This window comes from Pinus tabuliformis, chromosome Q (assembly GCF_031772625.1).
Source record: "Pinus tabuliformis cultivar Carrire ecotype Pingquan chromosome Q, CPIR1, whole genome shotgun sequence".
Classification (NCBI taxonomy): Eukaryota; Viridiplantae; Streptophyta; class Pinopsida; order Pinales; family Pinaceae; genus Pinus; species Pinus tabuliformis.
This window is the reverse complement of record NC_142296.1, coordinates 372,055,422-372,081,049: the sequence shown is the minus strand read 5'-3', so window position 1 is coordinate 372,081,049 and position 25,628 is coordinate 372,055,422. Positions and strand designations below refer to the sequence as shown.

Genomic DNA, 25,628 nt, shown 5'->3' with positions numbered 1-25,628 from the left:
GGATATTTGTAAATGCTCTCGAATGTTGATGAGTGATTACGAGAGAGTTGGAAATCAATTATAAGTCTTAGACTAGAAAGTGGTGTCATGATTCGTGGAACTAGAGAGGATTCTTAGGGATTTACTGGAGTTAAAAGTGGACTTAGAGGATATTCAGGATTTAGTTCAGCAGATTAAGGATCTGAACCAGAATTGGTTAAATAGAACCTTTTGTATAAATGTAAGCTTAAAAGGCATAGTAGTCAGGTAGAAAGATAGAGAGTCAATCAGCCAGGTAGTTAAAGTTAGAATTAGATTGTAAGCCTACAGGCAGGAAAAGAAAGGCCACTGATATAGAAGATTAGGCCAAGGAAGAATTCCTGTGTGAATATTTGTTTATTATACAGATAACTCGATTATGAGTTCGTGTGATGTGTATTTGAATTATAAATTGTGTGTGAACTTGAGTACTTTTGCGTAACATAGGTTGCATGTGTACAAAACCAGAGAAGAAGTGCAGAGAGGAGTGTTACGGCTTTACACACAGACAATACAAGAGGAAGCCTTTAATGTTACAGCGAAGGTGAAGGAAGCGTAAAGGCACGAGCAAAGATCGAGTTTAGAACCAATGAAGATCGTCAGGCGGGTGCAAATACACTAGCAGAAAGTCGAATGAGCTATTACACAGTAAGAAACAGAAGAACGTAGCAGCGAAGTGCAGTCATTGGATCAATCAGATCAACAAATGAGAGCGAGGGAGATAGACGATTAAGATTAAGTCGCGCAGAATAAGTCAAGAAGATGGACGGCGGAGATTAAACCCACGTGCTAGAAAAGGATGAAGCGGTCTCGCAAAGGGTAAGTAGTTTCTTGTGCGGCCTAAAGGTAGTAAATGGTATTTTAGAATTCTACGCGATTAGCCTTAGCGGCTGACACGTAGCACATAGAGGAAAGAGAAAACCACTTTTCTCGCATGCCTTCATTCTGATATCGGTCGTGCTTAATTCTGCGCGAGATTGCGCGATAATTGTTGGATCAAGCGGGATTGATCAATTGTGAAGGTCAACCAAGCTTGTTGGTGATCGGGTGACACAACAGCCGTTGGATCAGACGGAGTAGATCAACAGCAGAGATCGTCCGGGGATAGTTAATGATCGGGTGACGCGATAATCGTCGGATCGAGGAATGTGATCGACGACGGAGATTTAGCGCGCTAAGGAGAGCATTGAAATATGTGCAAAAGGTTGAAGAATGGCGGAAAGGTAAGGTTTAAGTGTGTTTATGAGATATTTCTATTATACGGGAATTATAATAGAAATAAGCGGGATTAGTGTATTTCGGGTTAAGTTAAGGATTAACCAAAATTTATGAAGGGTTGTGTAAAGTTCTGCTCAAAGGTTTATTAAAGTCTAAACTTGAGATAGTTAGACGAAATATTTCCGCTTAAGGACTTAAACTTTGATAAAGTGGGTTTTCATCAGATGTTATATTTCCACTGGTTAAAACTTTGGGTTAAGAGAATTTATCCTAAGTATGGAATTTTAGAATTCTTGGGACACGTGTAGATGACATGCAATCTGTAATTGCATACTGTGGGTATATGCGGCTTAGGCTGCACCATTGGGGTATATGCAGCTTAGGCTAGCGTCAGTGGGTGCAGCATGGTGTAGCATGGTGGGGTGCAACACAGTGAGGTGCAGCATGATGACGAGATGCAGTGCAATGATAGGTGAAGGAGTCACCTTGGAGAATCAATTGAAGCAACATGTCTTCAACTGATCTCATGTATCATCTTCTTAGAGATGATCTATGCTTTTATCTAGATAAGTCAAAGTGTTGACTCTGTTATAAATGTACTCTCTCTCTCTCTCTCTCTGCTGAACTATTGAAGAACATATAAGAAGAATTGATCAAGGGTTTCCCCACATTGGGGTGTGTCCCTGGCTAGTGCCACATCTTGTGTTCTCTTGTCTTGGCTTGTCTTCTACGATTTATGTTTATGTTCTATCTGCAGTTTACTTTAATGCTGATGTGATTGCTAATCTGGAAAAGATATTGAGCTAATTGTGAAAATTGAAATAAATTGCTCTCAGCACAGGACATACCTAAAATTAACATTTTAACTTTCTTTTAGTTGCATCAACTTCCAGGGCAACATTTCCAGGCTCTACCTAGATATGTGGACAAGGGATGGGGGTTGTGCTAGTGCCTTGTGGACCTAGTGGTCATGTGGACCTCGAGAAGGAAAAATGTGAAATAGGACTTGTAATGCACGGAGGGGAGTGAAAATTGTTAAACGGGAAAATGGGACCGCGCTACCAAAATCAAGTTTTCCCAGGTAATGCCCTTCCTAATGCCACAGGTCAATAGGAGAGATCCTAGGGGACTAGGATTGAAGATTAAGCCCCCATTTAAGGTGAGAGAACAAAACGATGGTCAAAGCCCTTCCTTCTTCCAAGTCACCCAATTATCCATGCACAAAATGCCCAAATGGAAAACAAGCATAAGCACTCGATGGCACAATGAAAAACATACCTTTTGGATTAGATTGCCCACGTTCTAACATATGCTCTTGACAGATGGGTGAGAAAACATACAACTGATGCAGGGAGCAGAGATAAAGTGGCACATCACATTGACTACAAGGTGGCTTTCAGGCGCTGCTGGCTAGAAGAAGATGACTAGGAGAATAACTCTACTAGGGTTCCCCATTTTTGGTGGGTGTAAAAAATCCTACATTGGAATCCTATTGCAACAAATGGTATTATTTCTCCTAATTGTTAATTAATTTAACAATTTATTTGCTAATGCAAATATCAAAATAAACACACTGCAACCTTCACAAACAAATTATGCGGAAAAAATAAAATGATGGAAGTTGAGAAATGCTAGCACACATACATAAAATTAACACACATATTTTTGGACAAAAATCCCCAGAAAAACCCAACTTGGGAAAATTGGTGCAACAACTGAGGGTTTTATTATTAGATCCAATGCTAAAGTGCTCGAAGAAAACTGGAAAAATTAGATCTCGAAAACTCTAGATCCCATGAGAGAAATTTTTCCCTTCTTGTGGGTGCTTTTATCTTCCATCCAACGCTGGGCCTGCTACTGGAAAACCCTCTACGCCCAGCTAGAGATCTACTCGACGAAATGACTGAGATGCTCCCTATGCCTTTGGAATCACTCGATCTTGAAGGATCGAATTCTCAGAAAAATTGAACCTCCTCAAGCAATTCAGCCTCCTAGCAAAAGGTTGCGCTGCTTTTGGGAATTTTGGCCTACTGCCCACACTAAGCAATGAAATTCCTTCTTTTTGCCTTTGATCTCTCCAGCTGATCAATTGTGCTCCAATACCATGTGAAAATTCCTACAATGGAATGTTATTGCAACAAATAGTATTATTTTTCCTAATTGTTAATTAATTTAACAATTTATCTTCTACTACAAATATCAAAGTAAACACACTGCAATCTCCACAAACAAAATTTTGTGGAAAAAATAAAACACTGGAAGTTAAGAAATGCTAGCGCACACATAAAATTAACACGATTATTTTTGGACAAAAGTCCTCGGAAAAACCCAACTTGGGAAAACTGGCAAAACTCTAGTGAGGAATTTCCTCACACCACAGGCAAGCCTCGACACAACTTGCCTTTAGAAACTTGGTCCTCTGACCCTCTGCGTCAACCTGTGCACTGCTCTACGTAGTTTGTTTGACGTCAAGCCTCTGATTGGTCTCTAATGAAGCCGTTCTGCCCTATGCTGGTTGAAAAATGCTTCTTCGACGCTCTGGGACTCCTTCCCAGCCTCTGGAATTAAAGACGTCTTTCCCTCTCAGCAAATCAAACTTGCCTCTAGAAGCTATTGTGCAACCCCTATGTCAGCTTCTCTATGGCTCTTCTAACTCTCTGCAAATGCACTTACTGGTTCTGGAATACTTCCTCCAGTCTCACTGTCTCTGCCCCTCTCACACTGCTTTGATCTCTAGCTCTCTTCGACAATTGACTGCTCTACTCAGGAAATCGATCTGCCAAGAAATTGAACTGCACAAGTGTCTTCTCCATCACCACATCAACCTCCTCTTATTATCCATTGTTGGAGCACCAATGACCAAGATTAAAACTTAATGGCTAGGATCATCTTTGGATCGATCTGTGTGAGTTTATAGATGATTTTCGCCTTGACTTAATTAATACTAATTAATTAACCATATTTCCTAAGTTTAGACCTAGGAAATATTTAAAAACTGATTTATAATCTAATTAAGTCATTTGTAGGCGAAATTTTTGTAACCCCCTCCTCCCACATTTACCTAAGCTAACCGGTCGACCGGGTGTAAACATGTGATGAAGAGTTACTATGATATGATTCAACTCCCTAAGTGCAGTTAGGGAAGTGGAATCAACGAACAAAACACATTGCAGACCTCCCTTAGGTGCTATAGGACCCCTAAGAGCTAATCCACGACTCTAGGTGCCCAAGCCCGGAGTCAAATTTCCTTTTCACTGGTAAAAGCCCCAGTTGCTCCCATGACATGGCCATGCATGCGATTGGGACCTTCCAGTCGCTCCCACTTGCAAGGGAGAGATTGTAGTTTTTTTCAGTCAGTTCTGTGCTAGAGACTGCGATATTTAAGCCATTTTTTGAGGGCTAGTCTCCAAACCACTGCCTAGAACTTGACAAGACTTTCCAAGACAATAATGACACCAAGACAAATCCTCTAACACAAAACTTAATGAAGGACTTGACCTAACCAAGCCCAATCATGACATACATTCCGTCAAACACATCATGAACAAGTAATCTACAGGTCATAATAACAGATCTAAGCATAGGGGTTTCATACTTATCTGAGAATCACTAAGAAGCATTGATGCCTTATCACATTAGCTGCATTATCATCTATTAATCATAAATTCATGGTTCATTCATTTACAAATCAAAACATGAGGAAAGCCATGCATCATCATTATCATAAAACGTACTCATAACCAGTATATAAACAACGGAATTAATATGGATACAACAACCATAAATACCACATATGAATCAATACATTTACACATGAAATACCAAGGAGAAGGAACTCTTATTAATGAGTGCATAAGCCAACCCGGTATGGGCCTACCACATTCCACCCGACCATAGATTGGTTGAGCCAAATCTCTCTTTAGCTAATCACTTTTGTGCCATATTGCAAGCATGATTGTGGGACTTGTAACCAAAATCAACCAGGGCTTCCCGAGGCTAAACCACCTCACCCTCATCAATAGAACAAGCTTTACCGTAATCCTCTTCGGATCACTAGGTATTAAACAATAAACATACAATACTAGGCTGTACTGTAATCCCCACCAAATCACTAGGCCATAAACAATAAACATAGAATACTAGGCTTTACGGTAATCCCCACCAGATCACCAGGCCATAAACAAGCATGGATGCCACCAAATTTCTCCACCTACATCGTCAGGAATTTGCCTGTCTTCTAGTCTCTAGGCTTTACCGCAATCCATAGTCTGATTCAGGGATCACTAGGCCATAATCGAGACACCACCCTCCAGGCTTTACCATATATCTTGCCATTCATCGGCAAGGATTCCTAGGCTTGATCAAGGGAAACCACCTGTAGGCTTTACCGTATATCCCGCCATTCACTGGTCAAGGATTCTAGGCATACCGAGGCACACAATACCTAGCTTTATTGCAACCCACAGTCCGGTTTAGGGGTCACTAGGGCAGTGGCTTTACCGCAATCCATAGTCCGGTTCAGGGATCACTAGACCATGTGTTCTTTCATTCAGAGATCCACCTCACTCAACTTCGAATCCATTCGACAATCCAGCTCAACAAAAACATGAGAACCCTGTCACACCATGGCTATTTGGAAATGGAAAGGCAAGGCTAAAGAACATTGTCACACCTGGAAAATCCCCTGCCCATGACAACGAGAGAACCAAGAACATAGATGCATAACCATGCATGCCAAATCTAGCTAGGAAATCACACATGCAAATCGATACCTGCAAATAATCTCTCTGTAGCTGCTTGATGTTGCTCTTTCTTGCTTGATCTTTTGCTTCCTCTTTGCCTTCTTTGCCTTTCTTGATCCAATGCTGAAGTGCTCCAAGAAAACTCTAAGTGTCGAAGAGCGTGAGAGAGAGAGAATAGAGAGAGAGCTCCAAAATTGAACTGACAAAAGCCTGAGCAAAAGCTTGCCAACTGATCCTCAGAAGCCTTTTTATTAATGAGGTCTGTATTTTCTTCAATTTTCCATTATTTTCCTTCATTTTCCTCATCACATGCAACCTATGACCTTTTACCTTCCTTTTCTCCTATTTTCCATTTTTTTCATAAATAAATTGCAAAAAATGCCATTTTGCCTTTCTAAAGCCTTTGCCATTGTCTTTGCCAATTTCCTTAGCGATAATAACCAAAATGAACACCTGTTATGATGTTTTGTTCACCATTCAGCGTGGAATACATGTCCCGTGACCTTGGTCTTATATTTTTTTTACATGAACTTTTAACTAGTGTTGTTACGATTTCCATAAACGATTTCTGGGTTTGGGAGATGTCATGTATTTTAGCCTCTCCACTAAATTTCGTGGCTAGAACACATTCGATGCTACCAAGCCACATGGAGATCCAAAAGGAGGAAGCTAAGGCTTTGTGCACACTTCTGATTTCAGGAGTCAACTTGTCACAAGGAGATCCAACATTGGGTAACCCAATTTGATTTCGCAAGTTGATGTTTATTAATTTCCCCTAATCTCAGAATAAGAAGACATAGAAGAGAAAGGGTCCTTGATTCATCTGCTTCAACCAACAAGCCGTTGGAACTTGCTAGAGGTTTGTTCCTAAATTCAATAGGTTTGTTTCTCTTTGCAAGAAAATGAAATCTAACTAATAACAATAAATAAAATGTATCTCTAAAGCAAAAAAAATACAATTAGTCTAATCTAAGAACAAGAAAAGAAATTTATATAGGTTGGAATTAGACTATTTAAATGGAAAGAAAGTAAATCTAAACTAGATTTGCATGCGTGATTATTCTACTCTAGGTTACTTTTAGATCCAATTACAAAAGCAAACCATAGAAATGGAAAAGGACAAGAAGAACCCCAAATGGGGAGGTGGGATGCTTAGGGTAAATCTCCTAACTCCCAAGAAAGGTTACAATGCTTGATGAGATACTTTGTGAATAAGGGATCACGATCAAGAGAAGTAGAGATCCCCTATAACTTATAAGTAAAGGTATGAAGAATGATTGAAAGAGTTACAAATGGATTCCCTTGAAAATCAAAGGGAAGAGGAAGCTCTTGAAGAGGTTACAATGGTGAGTTTCACTTGTTTTACAAGGTAGGAGGTTATGGGTCTTCTTTGGGTGCTCCAAATCTTTACTGTTGACGAAAATCCGCCTGCATCTGCCCTTGTGAAAGCAAGGAATTACTAAACCCATAAAAAATGAGCTTAGAATATGGTAAAAAGGAGATTAAAAACACTCTAAAACTACTAGTATGTGTTAGCCAAAAATACTATGTAAAACTTCTATGATTAAAGCTAAGTTCCTACTCTATTTAGCCAAGGAAAGACCAAGGAAACTTGGTCTTTTCTTAGCTAAATCTACTGCTGTTGGGACAACAATCCAAAATAAAGCCTTAGATGCTAGATGTAGTAGTTTAAAGCATAAAAAAGGTAACAAAGGAGTATTAGATATTCAAATGAGGAAGGAAAGAAGAGTTTTGGGGATCCTTGAAGCCCTCTTGAGATCTTTTTAGAAGCCCTTTGGAAATCGTTTGGTGTGGTGTGACTAGTACTTTGCAAGTGGCTTGAAGATGGTTGATTCAACCGAGAATGTCCCCAACTCCAAGCTAGAGAGTAACTTGTATCACACTAAAAGAGATCTTGCAAAACAACATTAGTAGCTTAGGTGGTGACTTACATAATGACAAGACTAAACATGCAATTCAACTAAGAATTTGCATGCTGTAATAAAGCCTAGAATGTAAGCCACCCAAGAAGGCAATAAGCACTAATAGCCTTCTTCTTAGACAACGCTACCCCTATTAGGGCCTAAGCTACAAGATTGAGAGCAATTGAAATTATACACAAATACAAGTTACGTCCAAAACGTTCAAGCCCATGACACCATTAATGTCCTCCAAAGTCTTTGTTTATTGACATGAAACAATTAGAATATGATAGCATTTCCTCAAGCTCAAGCTTCCAACCCTGGTGAGCAATGGGAGAAGAGGTTACATTTATAGGAAATTGGGAGCAAATCCCAATGAAAGAGAGAGCCAACAAGTGTCAAAGATGAAGATGATCCCAAGGCAAACAAATTCTCCAAGATGAAGATGATCCCAAGGCAAACAAATTCTCCAAGTTGGCAACAAGTTGTGGGTGATTCACCTCCAAATGGACGTGCGTATTGGTTGTGAGGGAGCAATTTAGATCCTCTAGACTGATGCATATGATGAGGGCTACGATGTGTGCTATGAGGAGGAGTGAAGGGGGATATATCTCCCTCTGAACTCATCCTTTAATCAGTTGTCAATCCATGACAAGAATGGCTGTCAAACAAGTTGTTGCGTGTGATCAAAGAAGGTAGCGTAATCTCTTCTAGAGGGGCAGTGTATGGCAACTGGCTGCCATGTGTGGAAAAAAGGGAATTATCCCCCACTTGATAGTATCCTAAGGCAAGTAAACTCAATCGAAAATTGTGGAACTCGACCCCCTCATTTCACTGATCTCGACACTCATTTATGGGATTTGGATCACTTAATAGGTTGTAGCAAATAGCAATTCATCCCTCCACATGGCAGTCAACTCGACCCTCTTATGTGGCCCATAACTGATGCTTGAACTCAACGTTTGATTGCCTTGTCACTTCACTTGATTGGTTTGATGCTCCTTTGATTGGGAACATATTTTTAGTGTGTCCCCAATTTATTAATTTTGTATTTTCCCTTTCTTTTATCCTCACTTTTGAGAAAAAGTGAATTTTGGTGAGGAAAAATCAATTATTTGTGCCCCAAAGTGGGTACTACGATAATGTTGGTACTCTAAGTATAAATTTTTAGTACTCACATTGCATATAACATTTCTTAGTGCCATTTTTTTAATTATTACATACAAATTAATTAAAAATTCCTGTTTTGCAGGAAATTTTTAATTATAAAAAATCCTAAAAATACCTAATGCAATTCGGTGAGACTTTGGGAAATGCTTAGCATAGTAATATACGTTGATCCTAGACTTAGAAATAAACTCAAGGGCCAACTATTAAGACACACTCCAGCTTTGGAGGTTATGAGTGAAAAAAACTCGATTTGTTATTTATTGCTGAAAAGCGAAAATAATTAATCATGTGAAAAATACACTGTAGATTGTCTTCTTTAGTAACTAGGTGCCAACCGTCTAAGCCTGCTACATAAATTCATCATGCTAGTATCATTTGTTACAGTTCCCCCGCAGGGGCACGAAATTTGCATAGAGAAAAGAGAGAGAAGATAAAGAGAGAAAGGTGCTGCAATGCCCTGTTGTATTTCTGATCTTCAAAGAATTTTATAGGTGCCTTGTCCATTGGGCAATGGGGTCATCGTTTCCTATCAAGTTCATATGAGTCGGTAACACTGTCCATTCTTTTACAGTAGATTGTTTAGAACGTAATGTTAGTTGGTAAAGTGCATTTGGGAAATATATTACTCCATGTCCATAGAGTCAGGAGCTTGCAAAGTAGCCACCAAGTGAAGTTGTTGCGTCTACGTCAACCTAGGTAGACTATGTCAGCATAAGAGTTGCCTAGTGAAGTTGTTGCATGAAATTCATTGGGGGTTGTCACTGGTGAAGCCACCCTATGAAATTATGTCGGGTCGAGCTTGTGGGCCGTGTCATATTGGTTTGTTGAGCATTGGTAAATTTTGTTGGGCTGAGCTTGTGGGATGTGTGAAATCGATCTGGTTGAGCATTGGTAAATTTTGTCGAGCCGAGATTGTGGCCTGTGTGAAACTGGTTGTGTTGAGTGTTGGTGATCAATGAAGGGCTGCCTTAGTGACCAAGGATGAATTTGTAGCCCCACAGATATCTCCATGTAGCGGGATTTCGCATTTTGGAATCCTAAGTGAAGAGTTTGGTGCGGCTAATGGAACTTCTTGAAAATGAAAACGTATTAGATCTCAAGCAACTAATCTAAAAAATGAAAACGTGGGAAAACATATACTTGCAACAACCAATTACAAACTTCCCCACATTCCAAACAAAGATCTTGAAAATCAAAAGCCCGCAAGATGAGATGAGATTACATAGGGCCTTCTTAAACAAGAGTCATAAATCCAACATTAGAAACTTAATTCTTGCGTTGAAGTGGTTCAGAAAAGTGAACATCTCCTCACTTGCTGCAGTTGAAGGTGTGATACAAGAAAAAATGAATGTGGAATTCCTTCGCTAAGCTTGGTTGCTGAACCTTAGAGTATGTGGGCTAACTCCAATAATTCTTGTGACCCTTTGTTACCCAACAAAATGGGTAACCCCATACGAGGAAACTTTTTCTTCTATCGTGTATGGCCAACCAACTAGCCAACAATTCTATAGATTTGGTCATTGATGATGATATACCAGTTTTATCTGCCATGTGCATTGATCATGCACCCCTCACCATCTGACAGTCCTCTTGGATGAATGTGGCCTAGCCCTCAACAGGTACTTTGATCATTTTGCAATCAAGTGCTTTTACTTAATGTCTTGGGATTTTTAACACGAATAAAGGGGTTATTTGGATGATTAGCCCTAGTCTAGTGGGACCTCCTCAGATGCTAGAACGCTGAGATTCTCTTGCTTAGTATGGAGGACTCTCGATGACATACTAGTGGACCTAGCACGCCTCATGGCAGGCCTTGACACTACATGATCAACATCGATTGATCTAGAGCCTAGATGCAGATGGTTATCCATCAGGATGATTGAGGAGGGCTTGTTGCATCTGATGGAGCCCTAATGTTGGAGAGAGAGTACGCTACTTTGTCTACTTGGCACCCATAGAGATGACGCAAGGCACCCACAATTGGATTTTGGACACATGGGGATGCTTCGAGATTTGATTTGAGGAGCCACTGTCAAGTAGAGGTTGATCATGATGCTTGGTGGCTCATTTAGCCCTTCCAGTGCACTTTTGGAGCATTTTGAGCCCTAAAAGCACATGATGTAATGCTTTCTAGAGGCTTACGACTCACATGTGTGGGAATTTATTGGTATATTTTGTTGTTGAGCTAGTGGGTTGGTTAGTAATGCAATTTTACTGTATGTCTACTCAAAACCAAACCTTTTTTTGGGGCTTTTAGTGGATTGTTAGAGTTGATAGAACTCATATAAAGAGAGGATCACTTCTTTCATTTGTTCATCATCACACTTGTGGGTTTCAACTGCAATAGAAGATCTTGACTTAGCCTTGTTGTACTTCTTTGCATGAGGAGATGTAATCTTATGTGGATTTTGGCCATTGGACACTAGTTTTTGTTGTGGAGATGTCTTTTTGGGATTGAAAGAAGGCATGTTCTTGCATAAATTGTGAGTATTATGTTGCACATCTCTTTTGTTTTACATGTAATGGAATATTGCAAGGGAAATATTTATTGGAAATTCTTGGTAATGATTGCATGTTAAATCCATTATCCTTGAACTCCCTAAAAGTCCTCCTGGTGAGCCTTTTTCGAGTTAATATCTCCCCTCATAAAAATATATTTAGGGTTAGAAAGTGAAAACTAGGATTTCCCCCTTACTCCCCTCAAAGATTTGATATCTCCATGGTTAAAGTTCCTAAGACTCCATCACCCAAGTAGGGAAAAGGCACTAGGATTCCACTTGATGATCAAAACCTTGGAAATTTTACCTTCTACCTCTCTCTCTTATCTATTCGACCCTTCAAGGCAAGCTTCTAGGGATAGGGCAAGGGCCGAATTGAACTAGGGCTTTCCTCTAGGCAACGTTGGAGTTCACTTGGCTTATTTCCACCTTGTTTGACCTTGTCAATTCAAAATCTTGCCTTTTCCTTGGTGGAAATTGCTACATTAGGGTTGACATCTTCAACTCTTGGTAATTTAGGACCTCTTGAAACCCTACTTCATAAAAAAGGATTCAACTTAAGGCTTATTGGAGGTTTGGCATTCCATTTTGTTGATCATATCCTTCAAGAAAACCTTTTCCTTGTGCTTGTATGCCTAGATGCATCATTGTTGAATCATATCTTGAAATCCTAGGCTTCAAATGATATCCTCTAGGCTTCTTCATTGTTATGTTGTTCCTTTACATAAAGAATTGTGCCCTAATTCATGTGAGATGTACCTTGATTAAGCCTCTCCTACATCACCTTGATCCAATTGGCTTAGAATAGATTTAGGTGATAGATATTGAGAAGCCTCTCGTGTGGTGAAACTCCACTAAAAAGCAAGAGGTGGAGTGCTAAGGTGATAATGGTAGCCACCTCATCGTTGTGACTTTAGCCTAGTTCTCGCATTGTGAGGCCTCTCACAATGGCTACTATATCTTCTAGCAACAACTGCTACAAATAAGAAACTCCTTCCTTCATGACCATTTGGATCTAGAGGACATCACTTGATCGAGCATGGATAGGCCTCACCTGCATAATCTTCCTCCCCTTTTGATCAGTGGAGGATCAACTCAGAGCCCTCCAAGCCAAGAGAAGACTAACATCACTCCCATGAATATCTTCCTCGACGCTGACCTCACCTAATCTTTGTAGGTGGTGCTGAAGTTGTCTAGGGACTGGGTCATAGTTGCGCAAAAGGAAGGGAAGTGGGTGGTAATCCAGGATCTCAAACCCATCATCCATGATTCAACTCCTCTAGTTTACTCTCACCCTTGGACCAAATCACTATGTCTCTCAGTTGGGGAATGTGTTAGGGGGAGTTGGTTCACCATATCCTTTAGTTGCTGAAATTGTAATGGGCATTTTGGTCTCCACCAGGCATGCTTTGTGACGCGATTGGGTCTCATTACATCCTTTTCCTCACAAAGATGCATGTAAGCCCCATGTGGACACCACCCACAATTTATGGGCTTCATTGGGTATGGGCTTACTGACAAGAGACAAGATCCAATATTGTCAAAGGATATGGGGGGGGGGGTGGGGAGAGGGGTGTTGCTTATCTCATATGGATTTTCTCTACAATAGGGTCACTTTGTTGTCATTTGATGAGCATGCTAGATTTTTGTGGGTTTGAATCTATTAACACAACTTCCGTTCAACTTCATCACTCACTACTCCACCCTTGGCGATGCCATTCTTCGAGGTGAGTTCAATGCTCATACCAGAAACCTCCTCCAAGTTGCCTTACTTTACAGACTAGAGGATGTGCTTTGCTTCCATGTGTTGGGACCAAAACCTGTGAACTTTCATAGGAGTTCATAGGACATTGATGGGCCTCCCATAGGTTATGAGAGACATCACTTGCAGCTAGGTGAATCCCATGGCTTATTGTTCTTAGCCAACCCAGATCCTCTTCCACATATTCAACACTCCTCAATCTCTCATCTTCCCTTGGTTGACCATCCTTCCTCACCTTCTCCCTCTCTAACTCCTTTCCATCTCTCTCTTCCCCCTAGTCCACCCCACGAACCCCTCGCACAACCTTTCTCTTTGATAGAGTGTATGTTAGCTCCTACACCACCCGCCTCGAGGAGTTGCTCCCCTTTGATTCCTACTTAAGATCACTAGGCACAACCATAGCCAAATACAAGATGCTTTCCATTGTCCTCGTGGAGGTTGCCCTTGATTCCTAACCCTACTCTATTCTTCAACATGCTTGTAAACCTCCTCGTGGCTCCTATTCCATGAACTGCTGGTTCAACAGTGAGTGTAAAATTGTAAATACCTTCACAAATAGCTTTGTCTCAACCTCACGCATGACCCATCTTCCTCCCCTTACCTCTGCAAAACTGACCATCAAGTCCACTATAATAAGAGAACCTCCCCCCGCCCCCTCTCCTTGTAGGAGACAAGAACTTTGTGAGGCCCCTTGCCACTCACTGAAAGCCTTTTGGAATACACTTTTTCCTAGATACCACACCATCCCACTTGACCTTGACTCCTAGTCCCTGTTCTCCACACAACCTCCCTTTATGACATTCTTGGCCAAACCCCTTGTATCATGTTCAGATTATGGATCTCTAATGCCCTTGAGGAACACAAGTTTCTGAAACATGGGTTTTGTTCCTCTCATGGAGTAGATAACTTTAGACATAATGCATATAAAAAATAATGGAACACTTCACCTATTATGCCCCTAGAAAGCTGTACATCCTTGTTGACTGACTTTGACCAACCATATCTTGAGAATGCCTCCTCCAAATGGAAATATTCCATGTGGCATGCCATCCTCTCATTCATTTTTGCAATCTGGCACCCCATTGACTTTTAGGCTTTCAGGACCACTTTGCTTTGGTAAGCATGAACTACCTTGGGAAATGTGAAAAAGTTGCTGACTATGAGACTACCATGTCTGAGAAACATCTGATGTATATGACACCAAAGCGAGGGCCACCTATAGACTTTATGGACTCATAACCATGTGAAAAGACATAGGTGCACCCAACATGGGATGGACTGTTCCCTAGTCTAGTGATCACCCTTACATAAGCAAGACTGACATAAAACCATACGTTCTCATATATGCCCATACAAGGTCCTCAAATCATATACAAGACCCTAAATGAACTAACAGGGACTAGCCATGGTCTGACCAAAACTAGATTGACTCAATACGACACAAGGTCTAGGATGGCTATAGGGTCTCACATGGTTGTTACATGGCTTTTTATTCGTGACCTTGGGCTTACAACGGTGTTTAGGAATGTTGCAATGGGTATAGATACGCCCCTGCTGAAAGAAGATTAATAATTTAATAGGCCATAAAATTGACAGTGGGCTCATTTAAACAATATCCTCTTATAATCCATAGTTTAATTTTGGATGGCAACAATGATCGCAATCTCCATACTATCTTAAGGACTCTCTCTTATCTCAGGTTTAGATATTTGAGAAAATAAAAAAAGTTTTTTTTTTTTTTTGTGTATTTTCTAGGTTCATTAATGTTTGCTGATATTTTCCACATATTTTCCAATATATTGAGTTTGTGACTCTCAGAGATATTTTGCTGATATTGATATTTGCAACATTGGTTTTAACTTTTGGAGTTTGTGGGAGTCTTCCCCTGTGCATTTCCTAATGCCCCCCTGAAAAGGGACGTGGAGAAATGTCCCTGTTGGAGTAGCCACATCGTCGGAGCATGGGAATGGGCATCCTACCATTGGGAACATGTCCCTATTTAACACTGTGTGTGCAAATGTACAATTTCATTTACAACTTGGAGTTGTGGATGCATTATACTTTAAGGACATTCAATCAGTGTGCTAGTTTCAGTGTTCTGTTTTAGTGATATTAAATTCAGGTACATGGAATGCTGGAACTGCTTTTTAATTCAGTTTTAATTTAGAAATACAAATTGAGTAGTTTGTTTCATTTCTTCATTCAAAGACTTGTTGAAATTGATTATCCTCTATATAAGAATATTCAGCGACTCTCTGTCCTGGTTCAAGTAGCTCAGTATTTTGTTCCAGGTGCTGGAGCTTCTTGATGTGATTCAATTTCGGCCTCCTGAAACTAGCATCAACTTTCCACAACCAGTACTGAAATTTAAGGATGATTTATTGGTAAGATTCTAATGGAATTTTAGTGAAAAAAACAAACAGACACATCGCCTTTTTAATATTTCATACGGTCAATTTTTGATATCTTGATGGACATCTATAGGTTGACGAGACACTAGGAAATTCGGCAGTAGTAGAGAAGGGCGGAGTTTATTACTATTCAGAGAGAGGCTATCGGTTGATTGATCTTGCTGCTTTTCGGGATAAGCTTTGGCAGGTTAGTAAGTTGTTTCTTATTTTGATAAATGATCAATAGGTAATCTGTTGATTATTGTTATTGGGTCATGTGTAACCAAGATATGGCAGGTAAATATTTTATCTTTGTTCACGATGTCTCCCATTCATATTGATCTGAGTTTAAAAATTCATTTTGCTTCTTAGGAATATAGGCGGATAGAAGCCCAAACAGATGCTGTTATCCATGAAAGAAGGTTGGTTGAATTAAAGAATATTGTTCAGCAGTTGTTAAGATGGGGATGGAAATACAATAAAAATCTTGAGGAACACGCAGCTCAGTTGCATATGTTAGTTGGCTGGTCACAGCTTGTGGAGGTAAGTCCTTAGGTCTTTGTATTTTTTCTCTATGATTAATAATCCCATTTCTCTTTAAATCATCTCCCCCATTACTTACTTCAGATTAACAGTTATTTGAGCTAAATGGAAATGGCTGTTATCAATAACGCAGATTTGCACCTAGCCATTCAATTATTTACTTGTTTGAATGAATGCTATTTATGTTCTGTCTTATAATTTGGAGATTCTTATTTTTGGTGCCATTTCTATCTTGTGTTACTCTACACGCTTATCCAAGGTCTGGGATATGCCTTATCACAGATCAGCTAATTCCAACATTCAGATATCATTTTTCTTTGGACATTTATAAGATATTTATTGCTATTAGCTTAGTAATTGTAACATTCAGCCATAATATGAGAAAATCTATTCGTTTATTCAATTTGATAAATTCAATAGTAGTGAAATGTTTTTATAACAAACTTTTGACTCTGATTTGTTTATTATAATTTATTCAAATCCTAAGTCCCCATCAATGCCAATAAATATGCTAGAGTTAGTGTTGTGTATGGATATGCTTCTAGATATGCTCATTGATATCCCTGTTGCCTGGTATGAACATAAATATATAAAATAATATAGATAAAATAAATAAATTGTTCATAATTAAATAATAATTAATTAATGATTAATGAAGAGACATGTGAAAGTGTTATATTTTTGGGGTAGCTCGGACAGGTACTTCTGCATTGGCAGTGCCTAGCATGTGGAAGTGTCTGAGCAACACTCTCTAGATGGTGACTTTATAAAATGATTTTATAAAGTGATTTTTATATTAATGACTTTATAAAGTGATTTTATAAAGTACTTTTTATAATTAATGATTATAAAGTGAAAGTGACTTTATATTATAAAGTTGGGTCACTTAAGTGATTTAAGTGATCTCAATGAGAGATTAAGTCATGTCTGTTGATCTTGTGGACCAATATCTAATCTTGACCATTCAAGATATTAGAGTTAGTTATAACCGTTTTAATCAGACATAAAAAGAGATTTTGGAGAGTGAAGAGGCACATTTCTGAGAGAGAGATTTTGGAGAGCTGAAGGAGAAGAGGATCAACAAGAGTGAAGGCACATTTTTGAGAGAGAGATTTTGGAGAGTGGAAGGAGAAGAGGGTCAACAAGAGGGAAGGTACATTTCTCAAGGGAAGAAAGGGGCATGCATTCCAAAAGGAGGACAACATTATTGGTAGATTGTACAACGAGTTTTCCACTGGCTGTGCAATGGTTTTGAAGGCTGTACAATACCGTAGAACAATTTATGACTGAACAAGGTGCAGGGTCGTGTAGGCCGGAACAACAAGGTACAGGGTCATATAAGCCGTACACAGTGCTGGGCACAAAAAATGAGGACAATATAATGCATTTATTACTGTTGTAAACCAAGAACTTTTTCTGTGAGCTCATTAATAAATTTTTTCTCTCGACTGGTTTTCCCTTCAGGGTTTTTGAGGGGGCTTTGCCGAGAAATATCACGTGTCAAATATATATGATAAATGTGTGTCTACTGTTCATTGCTGTTGTGCATTTTCAAATTTGTTAGCTCAATGTATTTCTGCTCTTAAATTTGAAATTTGAATGCTAAGCTAATTTCCTTGTATTAATCTGTGTTAAGTAATTTATTGAGGGTTGAAATCAAGATTTGGGTTAAGCAAAATTTTCAACATGGTATCAGAGGTAGGGCTTTGAGGTTTAGTGGACAGATTTTGGCACAGGGATATTACAGGTGTTTTGCTTGGAAAGTGAAGGGAAGAGTACTGTTTGTCAGTTGGGTAGGTCATGGCTATTGGGTTGAGGTTTGAGGATAGGTTGGATGGGGCAAATGGTTTTAGTCCTTGGAAAAATTGTATAGTTTTGTTGCTGGATGCACAAGAGTTGTGGGACATTGTTGAGAAGTTTGTAGTTGTTCCTACGAACCCAATACTTTAGAAGAATACAAGAAGAAGAATGTTAAAGCTAAGAGGATTCTTTTTGATTCCATTAAAGACCATGTCATTCCTCATGTTACAAGTAAGGCTAATGTTTTTGATATGTGGGGAGCCTTAACTAAGTTATACCAAAGTTCCAATGAAAATAGGAAGATGGTATTACGAACTGAGAAGTACCAAGATGTCTGCAAATGACACAATTGCATCATACCTCACAAGATCATACAAATTAGAGATGAGTTGTCAGTAGTGGGGGAAACTATTCAAAGTTTAGAGTTGGTGAGATCAACCTTGAGTGGTTTTCCTAAGAAATGGGATGTCTTTGTTGATAGGATTGTTGCATGGGAAAATCTTCCCATTTGGGAGGATTGTGGGATGATTTCATACAGGAAGAGACAAGGAGAGGTTCCAAAAATACAAGCGAACATGACAGAGTTGATGAGTAGAATGTTGCTATGATTGGAAAGGGAAAAGGTAAGGTTACGTGAAGTAGGGGATCTACTTCTGAGAAGGACATGGGCAAAGTGAATGCTTTGCATGTCACAAGACTGGTCACTATGCAAGCCAATGTCCATACATGAAGAAGAAGAAGAAAAAAGAGACTAAAGTAGTAGTAGCAACATCAATTGAGATTGATGGCTTTGTTAAGGGATTTGAGAAAGAGTTTTCTCTTTTCGCCTGTATTTTAGGCAGTCGTATTACTGTGTATGAGGACAATGGATTATGGCTATTGGACAGTGGAGCATCTAGACACATGACGGGGATGAGGTCAATGTTCCGCAATGTTTCAAAGACATACTCAGATTGTAGTGTGACTTGTGGGACTAGTACCACACGTGTAGTAAAGGGGGTTGGATGTGTGGGATTCTAGCTAGAGTCGGGAGGGTTTATGGAAGTGGTGGGTGCGTTGTTTGTTCCAGGGATGATGGTAAACTTGCTCTCAGTATCAGCTTTGGAAGATGTTGGATATAGAGTTTTGTTCCAGCATGGACATGTGCTTCTATGTCTAGAGGGAGTAACCTTAGATGTAGCAGTAGTGGTTGGCATCAGACAAGGGTAGTCGTACAATTTGCTAGGACAACATGTGGATGGATCCAAGAGGATCTTGGATTTAGTGTCAGTGACAAAGTGGTGGATGAGAGACTTTGTCTAGATCTGTCAGTAGTTTGAGTTGGTATGATATGACATTGGAGGATGAGGTATGTTGCCGCCTTTATCCACACCTGGGAGTATTGTGGAGAAAATCTTGAACTCAACCTGGTGTGTTCTTGGGGGCAAGTCTCGAGTTGAGGCTGCCACTCAATTCTCAACTTCTCCGTCTAGGCTCACTCCTAGTCAAGGCCAAGGGGGGTGGACTCTAAAAAATATTTAAGGTTCAACTAATTAGGTTAAGTTCTAGGAGTTAGTAAAGATGACCAAGATACAATCCACTATATAGAGTCAAAGTACATTCATGAGCATATACATTCAAGATACAATCCCTTCTGTTGTTTTCTTCCCCAGTGCTCTATGAGGAGTCCTGTTCTAAATATACATTGTCGTATTACATGCCTCTGTCCATAGAAATCTGGGCAAATCCTGGTCATATAGCATAGCTTTTGCATCCCCAACTATGGTTTTGTTTTTCCGCTCCGCTACCTGATTCTGCTGTGGATTATATGGAGTTGTCCATTCTCTTCTGATGCCTTCACACATAAATTTGTGAAGTCTTTATCAATATAGTCTCCACCATTATTTGAGCGAAGCACCTTGATCTTCTTCCCTGTTGCATTCTCCATGAGAGCCTTATATTGTATGAAACAATTGAAGACCTCATCTTTGGTCTTCAACAAGTAGATCCATTTTTTCTTGGAATAATCATCAATATAGTTAACGAAGTATTCGGCACCACTGAGAGCTCTAGTGGACATCATGCCACAAATATCTGAATGTATAAGTCCTAACACGCCATTTTCTCTGCTGTCACTTCTTGGGAATGTTGCCTTAGCATACTTCCCAAGTACGCATCCTCTGCACACATCGTCGTGTTTTGTGCCAAGTTTTGGAACCCCTATTACTGTTTCCTTGAGCATCTTGAGTGCTCCATGATGTAGATGTCCCATTCTACTGTCATTGCCTATTAGTGCCATTGGAGTGTCGAGATGTAACCTGTACAATCTGTTGCTTCGAACTCCAATTTGTTTTACCCTCTTATAGCTTGAGTGTTTGACAAACACTTTCTTCCCTACGAAGTGGATATCATATCCCTTACCCTGTAACTGGGAAACTGAAATCGGGTTCATACCCAATCTTGGTACATGCAATACATGTATAGCGCTGGTGCTTGTTCCTGATTCTCTCTGAAAATCGATGGTACCTCTCCCTACTAGAGTACACTTCGTTGTGTTTCCCATCGTAATCTGGAAGTCCATCTGCTCTTCCTTTTATCTAGGGAAATATTCTCTAACCCTTGTCATATGAACTGATGCTCCACTATGAAGTTGATCCTGACGAACAATCAAATTTGTCCTCCAACGTAGAATACAAATATGAAGCCTCTTGAATGTCAATTTTGTCCATGGTCATAGAAAAGACAATTTGTGTGCTATTCCTCTTTTACTTGACACTGATTCTGCTGCTGCAAAACATTCTACGTCCAATCGGAAGTCTTCTCGGTGAAAATCTGAGCTGTCACTGCTCCCTCTGGGCAATGAAATTCTCTCCTCTGCTTCGAGCTTCTCAATTGATCACTTATTTTGTGATACCATGTGAAAATTTCATCTATTGCAGTGACTGGAAATTATTCTTCTAATATAAGTTTAATTATGCAGTTTATTTACTACGAAAAACATTGAATAAATCACAACTACAATTTTCACCATAAAAATACCGTGGAAAATAAAATACGGGAAACTGAGAAATTCTAGCGCACACAAGAATTGTGACACTGTTATTTTTGGACAATTGTCATTGAAAAAACCCAATGTGGGAAAATCGGTGCAACAATTGAGGGTTTTATTATTTATTGATCAACAAAAATTCTGAGTACAATCTGGATGTCGAAAACTAGCAATCCACAACAAGAAAATCTAGCCGAAATTATCTAAGGGAATTTCCCTTCCTCCGCAAGCAGCTCGACACTCGCTCTGCCCGCGCTTGTGCTGTTTTTACTCGCTTTGCCCACACTCATGCTTCTTGCACATGCTTTGCTCGCACTCGTTCTGCCCCCACTTGCACTGCTCGCACTCATGCCGCCCATCATTGGGAATAACTCAACCTCTTGCTGTTGCCTCTCCGGATTTGGAAATATTCCTACAGATAACTGTCCCTGCCGCTCACTAACACTATGCCCCTCTCTTGCTCGAACTCTACTGCTGCTAGCTCGATCTGCACAAGGAACTGCTGCTTAAGTGTATCTTCTCCATCACCACATCGATCCCTTCTTATATATTTCTGTTGGGACTCCAACGACCAAGATTAAATCTTAATCGATGGCTCAAATAATTTCTGGATTGATCCATGTGAGTTTCTAGAAAATTCTCACTAAACTCAATTAATTACTATTAATTAACCAGATTTCCTAAGTTAAACTTAGGATAATTTAATTATTGGTCAGTTAATTTAATTGAGCTATCTCTAGGTTGAATTTCCAAAAACTATTTTTGGGTTTTGGAGATCTCATGTATTCTAGCCCTTCTACCAAGTTTCGTGACTAGAACACATCTGATGCTACAAAAACTAACAAGCCCCAATTGTTGCAGTGATGAAATTTCAGATGAAGAGATAGCTAACTCTGTGTGAAAGTTGAAAAGAGGAATAAGCAAATACTAAGGTAAGCTCCCCTTAATATGTTTGAATAGTGGTGAGATTGGTCGTTTTGCCTCTAAGTGTTGTCATGCAAGGAACTTAGACAATGACGATGAAGAGGCAGCTCCCAGGAAAGCAAATAAAAATTAAAGAAGATACAACAAGAAAGGTAAAAAGAAAGGCTTTAAGAAAAGCTTCTATTCAAAAGAAGACAACTCCTCATTTGAAGAAGAGAGCGATAGTGATGACGAAAATGACACAGGAAGAGTGTTATTCATGGCAAGGGACAATAAGAAGGAAACTCCTGAAGAGGAAGAAGATGATGAAGAAGAAGAAGGCGAGGTTGATCTTGAAAGAGAGCTTATTAGCACTTTAAAGGATCTCAAGGTTGAAAGAGGAAATGTCAAAACACTGGAAGCTGAGCTATAAGAGAATTGAAAGAACATGCCAAAAGCCTTGATAAGAAGATGAAAGAATCATAAATTATTATCATCAATCTTAAGGTACAGATGGAAGAAGCCAAAAAAATCGAAGAATCAATCAAAAGAAAATTGGAAGAAAGCAACAAGGCTAGGGAAGATTTAGAACCAAAGATAGTCTCTCTATGGAAGGAAGCATAGAAAAGGAATGCTTAGCAAAACTTTGCAAACAACTCCAAAGTATTGGATGAAATCATCAGCAGTCGAAGGCCATGTAGTCACAAAATATGATTAATCTACAAACAAACACTCGTGAAAGGCTCATGTTCCTTGGTGACAAAAGAGGAAGATGAACATAAAACTTATGCATATATTATTAAGGGTTCCATAAAGAAGGAAATGTTGGAAAATGTAATGTGGCAGCTTATTAATTCTTATTTTCCTTAACATTAATATTTCCTTGTGAACTTTATTAATCTTCTTGATGTTCTTTAGTTAGATCTTTTCATCAACAAATATCAAGAACGAAACAACAACAACAGAGGAAACATAAATTAGGCTCTTAGTCAGGGCACAACCTCTCCAAGGGGAAAACCTGAAAAACTCTTCTCTTCTTGTAGAATTTGCTTTAATTGAGATGCAAAGACCCAATCCCTAAGCCAAGTCCTCCTCCAAGTACCAAGTTAGCTTTCCAACAAGTCCTTCCCCGATTCTGCACCAACTAGCTTCAAACTGCAACATTGACCTGCCAGCTTCAATGTTGCAACTCGTTCTACAACTTTGACCCTGCAATTTCAGCCTTGCACTTCGTCTAGAAACCATAATCCTGCTTCCTCCTGAGACCTTCGTAGAGCAAGACAACTCCTCAGGTCAATGAGGTCAAGGTAGGGTTTTCTCCCTTCCAACTACAAGGTTTTGCACTTCGTCCTACTGTATCTCAGACTTGCAACTTCAGCCTCCTACAACACCAAAAACCCTAAAACTTTGCATGTGTGAGAGAGAGAGAGCCCAAAACAGAGATTTTTCGTCCTTCCTTCTTCTCCTAGACCTTCGCTCTTGCTTTTCTTGCTTGCCAGCTATAGATCAAATTCTTTCTTGAGAGATCGAACTTCCTGAGTGAGTGAGTGCTAAATGAGGTTGCACTGCTTCTTTATATAGCCTTTCCAAGGGGTCAAATTCCCTCTTTTAGGCCGACTTGTAACTACCAAGGCTGACTTGTACTTTTGGAGTTTCTAGGACTTTCTAGACTCAAAAATAATTCCTTTTACAATTACATTTTGCCTAGAAGGGTCTTATAAACATGATGTTGACTCTTTTGACTTATGATAATAAATCCTAAGACCTAGAAACCCCTAGAAACATGAAGAACATGCTTTTACCTAGAAGGCCATCAATAAAGAGCATGAAACCCATGCTTTAATAATAATAAATTTTTCTTTTCTTCTTTTGTTTGTTACATAGGATACATATTGAAATGAGTACAACAATTATGAAGACTGGGACTAGTTACATTTTGAATAGGAAGAAAGCTTCCCTTCAAAACAAAGGGTCCAAGAGATGCAAAATCACTAGCCCACATTGAAGAAATCTCAAGAAAAAGGCCTTTGGAGAACAACATCATGATATCTTACCCTCTTAGGTATGAGACCATCTTTCTTGGTGTTTTCTATTCTTGCAAAAATTTTGGACATAAAACTTTAAATTGCAAAGCTTATACTAGGAACATAAGCAACCTTGGAAGTTACTCCAGTAATGATTACCCCAAAAATTCTTGAGAAGATTACAAGCAAAATTATATCAGGTTTGGATACTTGAGTGATGAAGTAGAATGCTAGAAATGAAACAATTTTGGACATATGACTAAAGATTGCAGGTTAGCCACTCCTCCAAGGGAATCACAACAAAATCAAAATGCTTTACTAAAGGTCTAGAAGAAGAAAAATGAAAGTTGTGCTAAAAACTCAAAGCAAGAAGAGTGTATGGTATGTTGACAATGGTTGCTCAACACATATGACCGGGGATAAAAACAGATTTCTATCTCTGGAGGAAGGAAGTGATAGAATAGTCTCATTTGGGAATGATGGTTCCACAAATGTTATAGGAATTGGAACAATTAAGCTAGGAGGCAAGGGTGCTACAACAAAAGATGTGTTATTCATAGAAAACATGAATCATGGTCTGCTAAGCGTAAGTCAAATGTGTGATCAAGGACACACGCTGTTATTTGACTCAATAAAATGTGAAATAAGGAAAGAGAAATCTGGCAAGATGGTGGCAACTACAACTAGGACTCTAAATGACATATACATGTTGGATGCGATTAAAAACAAAGGTTGGCGATAGAGGATGAAAGTTTGCTTTGGAACAGAAGGATGGGACACACAAACTTTGACAACTTTTTTAGAATCAATAAAAAGGAAGCTATGAGAGAAATGCCGCATATTTGAAAGCCAACCAACACCTCATGTAAACTTTATAGGCATGGAAAACAGACAAGAGTTGAATTGAAGATCAAAGAACACTCCACGACAAAACCATTAGAGTTTTGTACACCCCGATTTATGTGGATTGATGAGAACCAAAGGATTGGATGGTGAACAATTACTTCATGCTAATGATTGACGATTATACTAGGATGACAATAGTGAGTTTTTTGAAGAAGAAGTCCAAAGCCTTTGAATGCTTCATAATCTACAAGGAAATGGTTGAGAATGAAAATGATTTAAAAATCAAATGTTTGAGATCAGTTAATGGAGGGGAATTCACATCTAAAGAATTGCAACACTTTTGCGAGCAACATCGAATAAAAATATAGTTCTCAGCAGCCAAGGTACCACAACAAAATGGGGTCGCGGAAAGGGAAAATAGAACAATAGAAGAAATAGCCATAACTATGTAGAATGATTCAAAATTAAGCGACTTATTTTGTGTTCAGGCAATGGAGACAACAAGGCATATTCTGAATAGAGGGATGCTTCAAAGTAATTGTAACAAAACTCCATACGAACTATGGAAGGGGAGACCAACAAATGTTAAACATTTCAGAGTCTTTGGGAGCGAATGCTACATTAAAAGGGAGGACAAGAAAATTGGAAAATTTGACTCTCGAGTAGATAAAGGCATATTTGTTGGGTACTCACACAAAAGTAAACCATACAAATGCTATAATATGAGACTCAACCAGATAGTTAAAAGCATCAATGTGACATTT

General features: G+C 39.3%; 1 protein-coding gene across 4 annotated transcripts in view; it reads left to right on the top strand.

Annotated features, from left to right (window-relative positions):
• The window catches only part of EMB3142 (nuclear pore complex protein (DUF3414)), a 447,780-nt gene that overhangs the window by 212,174 nt on the left and 209,978 nt on the right, over positions 1–25,628 (top strand). For all 4 annotated transcript variants that reach the window (XM_089384461.1, XM_089384462.1, XM_089384463.1 and 1 more), the window contains exons 27-29: positions 15,622–15,714; positions 15,815–15,928; positions 16,093–16,263. In XM_089384461.1, coding sequence (XP_089240587.1) covers positions 15,622–15,714; positions 15,815–15,928; positions 16,093–16,263 — 378 coding nt within the window. The remainder of the gene's footprint in view (positions 1–15,621; positions 15,715–15,814; positions 15,929–16,092; positions 16,264–25,628) is intronic.